At 38.3% G+C, this 14733-nt stretch overlaps 2 protein-coding genes across 8 annotated transcripts in view; one reads left to right on the top strand and one right to left on the bottom strand.

Annotated features, from left to right (window-relative positions):
- The window catches only part of KIAA0586, a 79064-nt gene extending 70184 nt beyond the window's left edge, over positions 1 to 8880 (bottom strand). For 3 of the 4 annotated variants that reach the window (XM_081944665.1, XM_081944666.1, XM_081944668.1), the window contains exons 1-6: positions 8671 to 8880; positions 4073 to 4314; positions 3448 to 3533; positions 2484 to 2550; positions 1587 to 1656; positions 379 to 541 (exon numbers count right to left, since the gene is read on the bottom strand). In XM_081944665.1, the coding sequence (XP_081800791.1) occupies positions 379 to 541; positions 1587 to 1656; positions 2484 to 2550; positions 3448 to 3533; positions 4073 to 4314; positions 8671 to 8705 (663 nt within the window). In that variant the 5' untranslated portion in view covers positions 8706 to 8880. The remainder of the gene's footprint in view (positions 1 to 378; positions 542 to 1586; positions 1657 to 2483; positions 2551 to 3447; positions 3534 to 4072; positions 4315 to 8670) is intronic. The other variant, XM_081944667.1, reaches the window with a different exon arrangement.
- Positions 8881 to 8997: 117 nt separating this feature from the next.
- TIMM9 (translocase of inner mitochondrial membrane 9) lies at positions 8998 to 14704 on the top strand. 4 transcript variants are annotated; one of them, XM_081944726.1, is made up of 4 exons: positions 8998 to 9256; positions 11079 to 11142; positions 11414 to 11509; positions 14453 to 14704. In XM_081944726.1, exons 2-4 carry the CDS (start codon positions 11104 to 11106, stop codon positions 14585 to 14587), a joined length of 270 nt encoding a protein of 89 aa, XP_081800852.1. In that variant the 5' UTR covers positions 8998 to 9256; positions 11079 to 11103; the 3' UTR covers positions 14588 to 14704. The 4 variants fall into 4 exon arrangements, with proteins under 4 accessions (XP_081800852.1, XP_081800851.1, XP_081800850.1 ...); XM_081944725.1 differs by having other exon boundaries at positions 8998 to 9312; XM_081944724.1 differs by having other exon boundaries at positions 9018 to 9416.
- The last annotated feature ends 29 nt before the right edge of the window (positions 14705 to 14733 follow it).

Here is a 14733-nt window from a genome sequence, read left to right as displayed (position 1 = left end):
AATGCATGACAAATCTTTCAGCAGGAGTAAAGAAAATATAACAAAGTAACTTGTGATTATAATCTTTAAAATGCTACTTATGAATTAGTAAGATTTTAAGGGGTATACTACTGTCTGAAAGGATCAAAGTAGATAGTTGGATAAGCGACTTTACATCCATAAACATTAAACCATTCCCCGTTATAGACCTTCCTCATCTGATTCTTCCTGGAACATAGCAACAAAGTGCTTAATATTCCCACAGACTCATTACACAATTTGAAAAAGAAAAACACAACAACTCAGCATGCACATTTAAGCACATGCTGAATCTGCTTGATGCATCCCACTTATTATGTTTTGTTTATTTACTCCAGACTGATGAAATGTATCACTCACTTTCAAAAGTGGGGCTGTGGAAGCAATAGCTGCCGCCGTTGCAGCTGCAATGGTTGTTGCTGAATCCATTTCACTCTGCGTTGACTTGGAGCTGTTCTTATCTGGACACACGTTATTTAGAAGGTTTACCTTCACCTCTTTAAAAACAGGAACATTCTGGATTCTGTATGTACAATACGGAAATGTAAGGATATGTAGTTTTTTGAGACTTTTTTTTTCTTTTTTAAAACATATTTTCAGGAAACAAATTTCAAGAATAAAAGTAGACCGTCTGGGGTTCTCCCCCACATTTCCTCTGCTTAAAATTTCAGGCATACTGAAGTCCTTCCTATCACCAACTAGCTTGGTGATGGCGAACCTATGGCACACGGAGCCATTTGTCAAGGCACGCAAGGCGCTGCCCTGTCAGCTGGGCAGCGCGTATGCGCGCGCTGGCCAGCTGAGTTCCCCTTTTTAAAAACAATTTTTTGCCCTCCCCAGGCTCCATAGGAGCCTGGGGAGGGCAAAAAGAGCCTCCCCCGCCCCCCCGGAGGCCCTCTGGAGGCTTCAGGGACCGTCCAGAGGCTTCCCTGAAGCCTTCGGAATGCTTAAAACGACCCTCCGAGCAAACCGGAGTCCCTGAAGCCTCCGGAGGGCCTCCGGGGGGCGGGGGAGGCTCTTTTCGCCCTCCCCAGGCTCCTATAAAGCCTCTGGAGCCTGGGGAGGGCGAAAAAAGCATGTAAAAATGGGGGGGAGCACGTTGTGCGTGCATGCGCATTGGGGGGTCGTGCATTGCATTATGGGTGCGGCACGCCCGCACACGACCCCCCTGCACTCCCCCCCTTGTGGCACGCGAGCCAAAAAAGGTTCGCCATCGCTGAACTAGCTAATCCTTTTAACTGGAATGCAAAGCTCAATGATATAATATGTATCAAGCTTCCTCACTTTATAATCACCATTCAATAAGACTAAAAACATTTGCCAGATAGCTCAACATTTGTACAAATTCAAAAAGTATCAAAATTAACTTAATTTTTATATACTATTTTTAGATTCTGATATTTTATTGTACACTGCGCAGAGTCACTTTCTGAGGGAGATGGTTGATTAAGAAATGTGAAAAATAAATAAATTAAAAATCTGAAGACATCCTTTACCCTCTAACTTCATTTTCAATGTATCTGATTGATCAAAAATGATAACGCATCATTTCATGCAATTGTCCTTACCGCTGCTTGAATGCAGCTCTTATAGCTTCCTTCTGTCCAGTGTCGTACTGGGAGATGAAGATGTCTGATGCTGTAGAGCAAAGAGAATGAACTATTTTAATCAGGAGCTAAAATATCCTTTCTTACCAAAAAGAAAAGAAGGAAAGGCTACTTCACTGCTGGCAAGGAGAAATTCAATCACAGTATATCATACATAGCTTTCAGCAACTCTATCTCATATGGAAACATTCTATTATTTGAATCTGAGATTTGTATTAAGGCATAACGTCCATCCTACTTTCAAGATTGCATTGCCAAAAAAATGTTTTGTTTGATTATTTTGTTATTGCATAACTATTGTATATTAAAAATAGAGATTCAAGATACAGAATAAAATATTGTATGTTGTAAATAGCAGCATTCGATAATGCACCCTCCCTCTTTTAGTATTACTACTTATTTATACTTTATTTTAAAGTTTTATATTTATATTTTACAACATTTCCCAGGTGTTTTTTTTTAAATATATTTGTCTCTTCTCTTCAAAAGTCATAAATTTCTTAGCTTGCCTTGCTGCATGTTTTGTGTAAGGATGCTATTCCTAAATGAATTTGGTTACATTTCTGTTCGTAAACATATATAACCACTGCTGTATATTCTTCCAATCTGGTCCTCAATCTTATGCCATTGGCAAAGTTTCTTTTTTCCAGTATTGTGTCAAATTGATTCTTTTCACAATCAGCAAATATTTCAATAGGTTGTTTAATTCTTTAAAAAATAGATTTACTCTCTTTTTTCATTTAGGTTCAATTTAATTCTCTACCAGAAATAAGGCAAACAAATCTCCTTTAAAAAAAAAAAACAGGGTCTAAAGTTGTATATATATGCAGGAACATGAAATTGCAGGCAAAATATTACCTTTCTGCTTAAGTGCATCTCCTTTCCATTCTGAAGTAATCTGCACTGCAGGTTTATGTGAATATATCTCAGAAAAGGAAAACAAAATGTAAAATAAGCTTCAGAATTACATCACTACAAAGTCAATTTCTTTAAAAAGTATATATATACAGTAGCTATATAAGAGATCGTTTTTGTATTTCTAAAGCAGAAAACAATCAGGCACTTTAAAAAGTGTTATGTGTGTTTATGTTTGGTATGTGTGTGTGTGTTTGTGTGTAAGAAACAAAGCAAAATAGATTTTTGGCTAATCATATATTTATTTATCAAATTTATAGATTGCCCATTTCACTCACAGAGCAATTCTGGGCAGTGTACAATTAAAAAAATGTCTAGTCTTTCTTAAAAAAGAAATAAATTACTTTGATTATTGTATGCCATTTCAAATTGAGAACAACAGCTGCAGAATAACATTGTGAAACTGATGAAACACATCCCAAATTGGTGAGCCATTCCTTTAATAAAGCACAAGTGAACATGCAACCAGAAATATAAATAATTCTTGGGATTTGGATCCATTAGACATATACATAGAAAGAAGTTTAGTGAACTGAGTGATGCTATTAAGGCTTATAACTTATCTCCAGAGCTGAAACAAATTATAGATTTTATATATGCAAGTAAATAGCAAAAATGCTTTAGTTTATTGCATGTATCTAAACTTCAAAGGCAAAAAAGGAAAAGAGGAAGAGAACAAGGAAAGCAAAAAATAAACAATTCATTTCTTATGGTAATATGATTGTAAATTGAGACTGATGAAGGAGGTTGGAGACAGCTATAAAGCCCAGTGATTTTCCGTGACAGTTGAAAATGGAGAAAGCAAATTGCCTCACCTGAGTTAATACAGGAAATGTTATGATTTCTGAGAGGCAAGAGGGAAAATATCAATGAATATATGAAAAGTTCAGGACACTACTAAGCCTACCTCTGAGGAAAAGCATGAAGACTGTGCATCTTTTTCAGGTAATGCTAACTGTCCTGGGTCTGTGCCAGTGTGCTTGCTCACAAGACCTAGCAAAGAGTATGGTTAGTACATTATCTGTATGAGAATTAATTTACGCATGGAACATTTTCTAGTATCATTCTAGCATAACTTTTATTTCTGTTATTCAAAAAGCTCACAACAAATCAAAATAACTGTAGAATAGCACTTAAACAAAGGAAAAGGAAGGAATTAGATATACAGAGCATATTGTCAACACAGACTATTAATATATTGATGACAATACCAATATACAACCACAAGTTACAGAATGTTCCACATATGCTAGCAATTTAACAGAAAACGTTCATGCAACATGTTGGAGTGAATGTTTTATAAGTCTAATGAACAAGTAGGCGTTCCATTAATGTGTCATTAAATATTATCATGCAAGCTTGATTTTACTTGAAGTGTTAAATTCCTACTAGTTATAACCTCAGTTAAAATGCTGCCGATATCTGTAGTATAATTTGATATATGAAGTTTTCATACAGATAAGATGCAGACTACTAAGTTTCAGAAAGTTTCAGAAAGAAACACTATTCAGAAAGAATAGTGTTAAATATACCCGCTGCAGTGTATCCAGAAGATACTGTTCTTGATTTATGATGTACAGTTTTGTTTGCCAACAGTACTGATGGTATATAAGCTGCCTCATCATTAACCGATGCTGAACATTCTGGACGACTGAGTGGAGTCACTTCTCGAAGTTTCTTCACTGAAATTGTGAATTTTTTCCTAGCAGAAACATCAGATTTGCTGCTAGCAGGTGCTGCCCGAACACCAAGGGATTTATTTTTCATGCGAACACTGGTGGAATAAATGAGAAAATTACTGGCATTGAGGCTGGACAAAAAATATTTGCCTGAACTAGTAGTGTTTTCCACTTCCTTCAATAGCTCACATCATATCCATTGGGCCTTGTTTCTGTTAAACAATTATAACACTAAATACCGGTAGATGACACAGTGTTTTAAATATAACGAGAGGAAAAAGGAAGAAGTGGGACAGGTTCAACTGAAATGAACTCTGCTGCTCTATCAAAAGATAATCACCGCCATGTACTGTAACAGAAAGACATATGCAGTGTACCACTATTACAGAGTGCAAGAACAGTCCTGCTTAAATATACTCTGATTAAGGAAATCTGGAGCCACCCTGGAGAGCATCCTACAGCCTTCTTTGCCTGCAAAGAAAACCCAATTTTTTTTTATTGAAAAGTTTTACACAAAACAAAAAAAAAATTTAAACATTTTCTCCCTCCCCTCCCCCTCCCCCCACCCACCCACCCGTTTCCCCACCCTAACCCTCCCTAACCCAACCCCTGACTTCCCAGATAGAGACAGAAGCACAGTTACCAGCAAATCTGAAAAACAAATATCCCAATAATAATATGCATATATCAGAATAAGAACAAGATAATACAAAAAAGACAAAAAAGGAAAAAAACCATCATAACCTCCTTTCCAAAACCATTACTACATATTTATGAAACATTTCTCAACCAAATCCCATAGACACTTCCTTTGAACCGTACCTTAATTTTACAAAATCAATCCAGGGATACCAATCTATAATATACTTATCGTAAGAGTGATCTTTTAGATATACAGAAATTTTATCCATTTCGGCAAGATTTGCTACCTTAAGTATCCATTCTTCTATAGAGCATAATTCTGCTTTCTTCCAATATTGTGCTACCAGCAGTCTAGCTGCTATAATCATATACAATATTAATTTAGTTTCAACAACAGTGCAAATAAAGACAAATGATTTGTAGTCCAAATCCGATATTCTCCTCTGCAAATCCTTAAAGTACTTCATCTGCTGTTGATTAGGGGCATAAATCCCAACAAGTAATATTTTCTGATCCAATACCATAAGTTCCACTAAAATATATCTCCCTTGCAAATCTGCTTCCAATAAATTAGCTGACAAGTTTTTATTAACATACAGCACCAAACCATTCTTTTTTTCAGGAGCTGAGGCTACAAAGCATTGTCCCAATTTCCGATTGTCCAAAAAATTTTAATCACTAGACTTAATATGCGTCTCCTGAAGGCAAATTACATCATTTTTATGCTGTTTCAAATAATAGAAAACCTTTCTTCTTTTTTGTGGGGAATTAAGTCCATTAACATTCCAGGTCAGCAGCCTGACCATCGTCAAGCTTAGTTTGAAGCTTCTGAAGCATAGCCCTCATATCAGTAGGAAATCTCTTAGGCCTTGCTCCTCCCACGGCTTCAGATTGTGTAGGTACCTCAACAGAGATACTCGAAGTTTGCTGTATAGTCTTCTCCATTTTCTTTGCCGTTGCTCTAGTAATTCTCTGTTCTTTAAATTCCAATCCCAAGCCTACTGCTTCTTCCAGTCTCTCCACAAGCTGTTTATCAACTGACGCAAGTGCCGAGGCTGCTATCTCTATTGGCTCCTGCAGAACAGGCTGGGTCTTTTCTGATTCCAATCCTGGCTCGCCAGCATTCAGAACCTTGGAATAAAAATCTCTGGCCTTCTGAGTAGAATCCAATCGATATCTTTTCCCAGAGTAAATCAAAGTAACGCCAATTGGCAACTCCCATCTAAATTGCAGGTTACGTTTCTTCAGCTCATCCGTCAAAAATTTAAACTCTTTGCGCAGCCTAAGCATTTTCAATGGTATTTCTTTCAAAACTTTCACCTCCTGATCTCGCACAATACATCTCTGATGATATGCAGCCTGTACAATCTCGTTACGCAGGTATCTCCTTTCCAGATGAACCACCACATCTCTTGGCAAGTTTCGCTGTCTTGCATACCAGGAGTTAACTCTGTAGGCTTTCTCAATCTGTTGGAGAATCTCTTTTAGATTCACTTGTAGAAGGGGGGCAAAAGCCTCCGCGCAAATCACCCTCAAATCTTCTCCTTTCCCGCTGTCTTTATCCTCTGGCAAACCCCTTACCCGCAAAACAGCCTCTAACTGCTTGTACTGGAATAGCAACTGCTCAAGCTCAATTCTATCTGCCCTCTCTTCCAACTTGTCTGCCCGGTATTCCAATTTTCCAACATCCTTCTGAGTCTCTTTAACCGCATCATCCAGGAATTCCAAATTTACAGCCAGTCCAGAGAGGGCAGAAACAACATCATTTCTAATATCTTGATTAGCCCGAGCTGCCTGATCCCTCATCTCTTCCATAGTTTGGTTCATTTGATCCATTTGGTCCTGTTGGCTTCTCATTTGTTGTTTCAAATCCAACATATTTTTCTCCATATTACCAAACTTAATGTTCAAAGTATCCAATATTTCTTTATTGGTAATTACTGCAGGTGGTGGATTTTGGGATTGAGATTGAAGTTGTGCCAACAAGGACAGCTGAGATTGTTGTAAAGGAGAGGAGGTGCCCTTAGGCTTGGTACCTCTCTGTGCAGCCATGACTTGCCAAGGCGCCAAGCAAGTCAAAAAACAAAAAAAAAAAACAAAAGGAAAATCCTCTTTTCTTTTTTTTCCCCCTCTTTTTCAATTCCAACCACCAGATGGCACTGTTGTATAAGGTTTCAGTAAGAGTCAATTAAGGAGAACAAGCAGAGAAAGAAAAGTAGCCATTTTAAAAGGAAAAAGTTCTCCATTTTTTTTCCCCAAAGTGAAAGTCTTTGTTATAAAGCTGTAGAATAATAAGAGAAAGCAGAAAAAAAAAGACCCCAAAAATACTTGCAACCACCGCTTCAGTCTCAGTCTGTCCGTTACAATTCAGCACCAATCAACAATGTAAACGGAGACGTGCCTTCCAGAGCTTGCCCTGCAAAGCAGGGGGATCCAGCTGTTGGAGCTTCCTCTCGGGCTACCTGGGGAGCACCGCTTCTACCTCCAGGAATTCCTTCCTGGAGGGTCCAAACGGGCTCAACCCAGCCCGAAAAAGCTCTCCTCCGCCTCTGCCCGAAGCAGAGGATTTTCGCCCCTGGGAGTCGCCGATGTCCGCGATTCCCGGCGAAACAATCAGCTGTAGATCGGACACTCTAAAGGGAGCGTCCTTTGCCCTGGTGGCATCCGCCGGAAGTCCAAGAAAACCCAATTTTAATAAGCCCTTCTCCCCTACATTCCTGCATCCTAAAATAAAAAATAAAGTTAACGTGGTTTCAATATTTATACGCAGATGAAATAATAAAACTGTTTCTATTTCTAAATATCTTCATTTTTTCCAAAGAGATTTACAAAATGCAAGCATTTCCTACATATTCCCTACCAACATTCCTTACAAACTCATAAGCTGCAGAAAGCAGTTCATTTCCTTAACATTAAAGATGCTATCTAAAGATGCTATTTATGAATTCTAGATACTGAAACAATCTATAACAAAAACACCATAAAAATAGCTAGCATCCATCTAAATTATTCTTTATAGCAGATATGTGTCATATCAAAGCTTGAGTTAAATACATAGATGCTTGTTCCTGAGAAAAGCATTGATTCATTTACCTCAAGCTTTGCTAAGACACTTATATCTGCTACTAAAGAATAATTTCTGTAGCTGCAAGCTACAGTTCCATAAATTACATTATGGCTACAGAGGACTTTAAACCATGAATACTGTCTGGTTTTCTTTGAATTCTATACCCAGCAGCTGCGGGCCAGTTTTGGTACAAATAAGCTGAGAAAGAAAAATCTTCCCAATCTTCCGACTTTTAGGATGAACACCCTTTGAATGGTGTGGGAATAGGAATGGATTTCCAGAGGAAAAAAATTGCAGACTACAGGAGCACTGCTCAGGTGACCCCCGGGGACAAAGATAAACCTCCAAGTGCTCTCCCTAAAAAGATGCAAATGACCAGCTGTCTGCAAGGAATATAAAGTCTTCCATTCCCCACTATCCTGCCAGAGCGGAAGAAGCTTCTTGGATTAGAAGCGAAATGTCTTCAAAGAAAAAAACAAGAAAGTCTAGTTGTCTCCTGAAAAAAGCACCTTTGGGACAACTATAACCTGGACGACTGAGAATCTACAGTCTTCCGACTGTTCCATTACAACGTAATAAACCGTGAACCATTACTTCCAGTTCTCCAAATGACATGAAGCCGTACGATTAAGACAAAGCTGGATATAAGACGGTGTGTTTTGCTTTTGTTCAGAAGATAGGGAAACCATAACTAACCCATAAGCTACGGGGGAAGGAGGGAAAAAGATCTTCCGAGCTTTACCTCGCCATAGCTTTCAATCTCCCCTCACCTTTCATCCCCACTGGGGACCCGACTTCCCTACACTTTTCTTCCCGTCTATCAGTCTTTGTATGCTGGTCCGGCAATCAGCCATTAGAAACGCTGGTTGCCATAGTCACAACAACCACTTAACAGCCGCAGCTCCCGCCGCTTCCAAACTGACAAATGAAGTCCAACCTCTTCCTCTTAAGGGGGAGGAGGAAAGTGCCGGAGTAAAGAATGCGCATGTGCAGCTGGAACTTCCGCTATCTAAGGCGCCGAAGACACTGCGCATGCCTCTCAAAATCCGCCCTTCTTCTCCTCTTCCCAATCGCGGTACCCCTTTTTAATTCCCTCGCTTCCCCAGTTCAGTTATAGTAACTTTCCGGGTAGAAACAATTTTCTACACGAGTGGTTCCACCGCTCACATGCCCTACTTATAGAACTATTCCGTTCTATATATCGCTTCCTGATTTGCCGCTTTTACTAAGTGAAAGTGAGAGCAAAACAGCCTTTGTAAGCGATAGGCACGCCTAGATGAGAGGAAGGGGACAATTTACAGTGTCGCGCACATTTGGTGGTTGCTACGGTAGGTAAACCTGCCTGACAGCTCCGCCGTCGCTGATTCGTGTCCACCGCCACGAGGTATGTAAGTGGAGGCGAACGAAAGGAAAGCTACTCGTGTTGTGGGGAATTGGTGTTTGTCGTAAGCAAAAGTGAGGAGGGAAGGAAGGAAACGAAGAATAAAAGTAAGAATTTGTAATGTACTCGGTAGGGTTGCATCTGTTAAAGATTGCAGTTGTCTCCCCGGAGAAAGTCAGTGGGATAGTAAAGCTTTTTTTTTTTTTTGAATGAACAAAATCACGAGGACAAGCTTCGTTTGCTTCAATTTCTGGACGTTGGACTGCAGTGATAAATGGGAGATTTGAGTTTGGGCTTCTGAGTTTCTCAATATCCTCTGGCGCTGCAGCGCTTCTGAGGAAAGAAAAGATGTACAAGCTTTCATCATGACCTTGACAATCCGTCAAGCTTCCTAGGCACCAATGAGGTCTAGGGCTCATTCAAAACTCTCGACCCAGGAGACTGGAATGTGATTAGAGAATATCACCTTTGGCTTTCCCCAGGCATTTATCTGCCCCCTGTAGAAAGAGAATTTTGGAACTGACAGACATTTGGGTGGATCCAACAGGATTTTGTAAAACAGCTTTTTTAATGCTATATTTAAATTATACTTTTAATATTCAATTGCTGAGGGCCGTTGTAATACTAATTTCATATTCCTTGAGAATGCACTGGCTCTGTTGTTGAATATAATTATACGTTGTGATTTTCACAGCCTTATTCTCCTTGGATTTATTTAATTCCCCTTTACAGTTGCTTAAACATGACAAAATTGTACACAAAATGTGCACTTAATTCGATATGCATAGCCTTGTACATTTATGTTCTATTATGTTTATGAAGTATGGAGAAGAAATGTTTCCTTAGCTTTTCCCTCTTATCTTCAGAGCTGCCATCCATTATATCAATCCAATAGTAGTAAAGTACATGCTGTTCTCAGACTAATGTAGGGAACTGTTGCCTCTCAGAAAATTGACAGAAGTGTTTCCCAGAGGAAAGATATCCTGAATGCCTAATAACCTCTTCTATTGAAGGCAATTAAGATTTAGTATTTGCTGAGATTCAAAGCAACTGAAACAGTCTATTTCAATGCCATTACCATCCTCACCTAATGTCAGCCCTCTGCAAGAGCTGGAAGAAATGATCGAAAGCTTATATGACTCTGAGAATATATGGATTGACTGAATATATTGTTCTAATACACAAATAATGTGTATTATTGGAAGAATAGAGAAAACCATGTCAGGTTCAATGCTTAAAAGTTCTTATCAGGAAACATATATTAAATAAACAGAAATAGAGATTTAAAGGGTTATTCTAGATTGCAATGTGTAATTTCTTTCAAAGGCAAAATCCACAAGAGCATTTGTCATGTATTATGAAGTCACTTCAGTTTATATAACTTGAATCTTGTGTGATTAAAATACTGGAGACCCCATTTATGCATAGAAATTCACATTGAAATATCTCTTGGAAATGGCTGGCTAACATACCCAGTGATAAAGGACCATCACATATCTGGATAATTGGTTCCACCAAATAGATTCTGTTATTGTAAGAAAGTGTACATTAAATACTGCTGGTTAAAAAGTGATGTATAAATTACAGACTGAAGAATTCACCAAATCTTTCTTTGTGAATTCTGTTTCACTGAGCAGCATTAGAATGACCAGTGGGCCTTTGTATTCTTTCCGTTCTCTTCCTCCTTAAAAACAGTAAAGATGTAAAAGTATTGAATTGAAAAATGTTTTGGAATAAACATTGATTTAGATGTCTTGTTTTCTGCATAGGTGGCAGTTGCCTCAGAATTAAAATATGGCTGGACAAATATCAGAATCAGATCAGATCAAGCAGGTAAATACAGTTATCATTTTTGAATGTGTTTGAGTGCTTTTGAATGTTTGTATTACCACATAATTTGACACTTGAATAGCCTTCCCTAGAAAAAAAGCTAAGGTTAATATCTGTATCAAATGCATTTGTCCATTCAAAACAAGTACATATTTGATATTACCCAAGTGCCCTTGCTTTTATGGATGTTATTTGTTCTCAATTTGTCCTTTATATTTATTTCCTGTGAAGAATGGGCACAGCCAAGTCTGAATATCTATTTATTTATTCACAGTTTAAAGAATTTCTTGGAACATACAACAAACTAACAGAAACCTGCTTCCTAGATTGTGTGAAAGATTTCACTAGCCGAGAAGTGAAGCCAGAAGAAGTATGTGACTTATTTTGTTTGTTTTGGATTGTAACCGGTAAGAAGTTAAAGCCAGCTAGAAAGTTGCAATATGATAAATGAATTAGTGCTTAAACATCAACAATGATCACATTTTAATTAGATGTAAAAAGATCCTTCTTGGATCAAATTGGTATTTATCCTAATCCAGAATCCAATTACTAATTCAATTCCAATTTTGCGATTCAGGCAAGATAAGATATTCCTGGAAAATGATGGTTTTGCCAACCAATTTAAAATTTGCAGGTCATACATTAGAGACGGTATACACAGAATATGCTAGATAATTATAGTTAATAGTAATAGTTTATTAATGAAAATCCATTGTGTTACAGAGATTTCTCTCAAAGCAGCAGGGAAGAAATTCCATGATATTGAGTCACAAAGGGCTTACTTTCATTGGGCAAGTCTTATATCTTATGACATACAAATTGTAAATTATATCAATACCTCTTTCCCCTTCAGCCCTGGAATTGCTTAGTTTAGGCATCAGCATGAAATATTACATATTAGGAGTCTAGCAGGTACTGGGCACTAAACAAAGACAAATGTGGGAAGTAATTACACATAGTCCTTGATTTAGGACCACTCATTTAATGACTAAAGTTATAATGACTTCAGGGAGCTTTATGGTCTGTTTAAAGTACTTCTGGCTATCGTAAAACATGATCTAGATTGTAGTCTGGATGCTTGGTAACCTGTTCTTATGACTAATTTCCAAGTGTCCTACAATCACATGATCACTATTTGCAATTTCTCTGCTGGCTTTCCCAGAAAGTCAATGTGGAATCTGGTAGGGAATGTTGCAAGCTGCTGCTGCTGTCTGCCAAGAAGACTCCCTCTTACCTCTGGGAGCTGGCTGAAAGAACTGCCTTCCAAGGGGTGCTGAACTCCCTTGCTGTGATTTTCACAGGCTCTGAGCTCCATTCCTGTTCCCTTCCACATATAGAAGAGAGCTGACATCCTCTTGCAGGGTGCAGAAATGGAACTTAAATCCTGATGATTTAAACTCCATTTCTGTTTCCCACAGAAGGAATTTTCTTCCTTGGTGATATCCTTCAATAGGTAGCTCTTCCAGACACCACTTTCTAGAGATGAGAGGGATCCGAAATCCAAGTAGAGAGTGAAGAGGCAGGGCAATAAGATGAGGAACTTGGATTAGCTCAGGCAAGAGGATGAGGCCCAATGTAGGTAGCACACTAGTGTCTTTTCACTAGTGTCTGTACTTGGATTTTGGCAGGGAGGATTTTCACCTCCTAAGCAGAGAGAAAGCAGAGTCAGGAAAGGAGCACAGAGTGCCTCAGGGAGAGGCTCAGTATAGGGTGTACATAAGTATCTCTCTCACTCAGGCTGAAATTCTGCTTGGATTTTGGCAGGGAGAATTTCAGCTTCTGAGTAGAGACTCCCAGGGTCTCTCCTCGCCCCAAGGCACTATGCACTCCTTGCCTGGGATTTCTTGTGCAAGCACTTATATTTATTTGAATCCCACCTTTACTATTTTTACAAATAACAAAGTGATGGACATATCTAACACACCTTCCTCCTCCTATTATCAACAACACCCCTGTGAGGTGAATGGGCCTGAGAGAAAGCGACTGGCCCAACATCACCCAACTGGCTTTCATGGCTAAAGCAGGACTAGAACTCACAGTCTCCTGCTTTCTTTCTAGCCTGGTACCTTACTCACTGGACCAACGGGCTTTCCCTTAATTAACACAACCAAGAGTGCTGGGAATGCAGTCACAGAATGTCTCATTTAACAAGAGCTTTGTTCTTTGCTTGAGATTCTGATCCTAATTGTGGTTGTTAAGTGAGGACTACCTCTATCTAATATAGAATGGGAAGTTTGTCTTCTCACAAGTTGCAAGAGTAAATAAGAACAGTTTGCTTGTCTAAGCAGCCTCTTCTAGATATTAATTAAAAAGTTGGGTCAAACAGGGTAGGTGGTATGCCAATGAATATAGTTATTCTATTGAGTTGTCATTAGATTAAATCTGCTGTACAAGTAGAATGCTCTTTTTGCAAGATTGATCTTTTTTCTTGTCCTCTGTATTTTCTTGTATCTCCCACCTCTCTTTCCAAATTACTAGAAGCGTATTTTACATAGTGAGCTCTATCTAAGGGAGATCAGCAAAGCTAGAAATCTTGTAATAATAGTGCAATTTTTTTAATTTGCATTTTACTTCTGTTAAAATAAATTGAATTCCTTGTTAATAACCAGTGACATAGATTATTCCCCCAGGAATTTTCAGGTTCTTTTGTTACAATCATACAAGCTAGCAACTGTCATTATATACAAGAGCCGGACAGTCTACCTAGAATCCGAGAAAACATTTACTTTTAAGTACTGGAATTGTTTTTCCTCAATGCAAAAAAAAAAAAATCATAATCCAATCTGGTAGTAACAGAGATAGACACAGTGACCAAATCTCCCATTTATTTTGGTATTGGAATAGATTTTAAAGAAAAATGATATATGCAATTATTTTCTATTGTTAGATAAAAGCTAAAAGTTCAAAATTCTTTATACGTAGTGGTACATCCGATAATTTGTCACTAGAAATGAAGGAAAAGTATATTGAAAAGCAGCACTAGACACCAGTATCTTAGTGTCTTAAAATTAAGAGATTCTAATGCCTCAATTTTCATAATTTGTTTTGAAAATACTGACAGTGTTAAATTATCATTATAGCAAAAGGAAGTGTTGAGCAAGTTATGGGTACCTGCCTCTGCTTATATCTAATGTTTTATGAAGTTTTTAATGTAGTTTCTATAGATACTTAAATGTAGCATCAGACGCCCTGGGATGAGAGTTTAAGAAAAGTAGTGCATAAACATATGTGTAAAAAAGAACATTTAAAAATACTTTGCATATTTTAAAAAACTGAATGACAAGTAGGTTCCTCCTGTTTTTTCCTTACACAGATAACTTGTTCAGAACATTGTTTACAGAAGTATTTAAAAATGACCCAGAGGATATCTATGAGGTTTCAGGAGTATCATATTCAGCAGAATGAAGCATTGGCTGCCAAAGCAGGACTTCTCAGTCAGCCCCGCTAGAAAACCGCAGATTGTCCCACATGAAGGAGTACCAGCATTGCCTACACTACATGTGAGGATGCCTGGTGTCTTGTGCTATTCCAGCAACACTACCACCAGCTCAAAATGGGACTGATTCACTTGTCTCGAAATATCTGGTCTACAGT

Source organism: Natrix helvetica, assembly GCF_964273705.1.
Source record: "Natrix helvetica genome assembly, chromosome: 1".
Classification (NCBI taxonomy): Eukaryota; Metazoa; Chordata; class Lepidosauria; order Squamata; family Natricidae; genus Natrix; species Natrix helvetica.
Note: the sequence above shows the minus strand (reverse complement) of the source record. Positions and strands in the feature narration are given on the sequence as shown.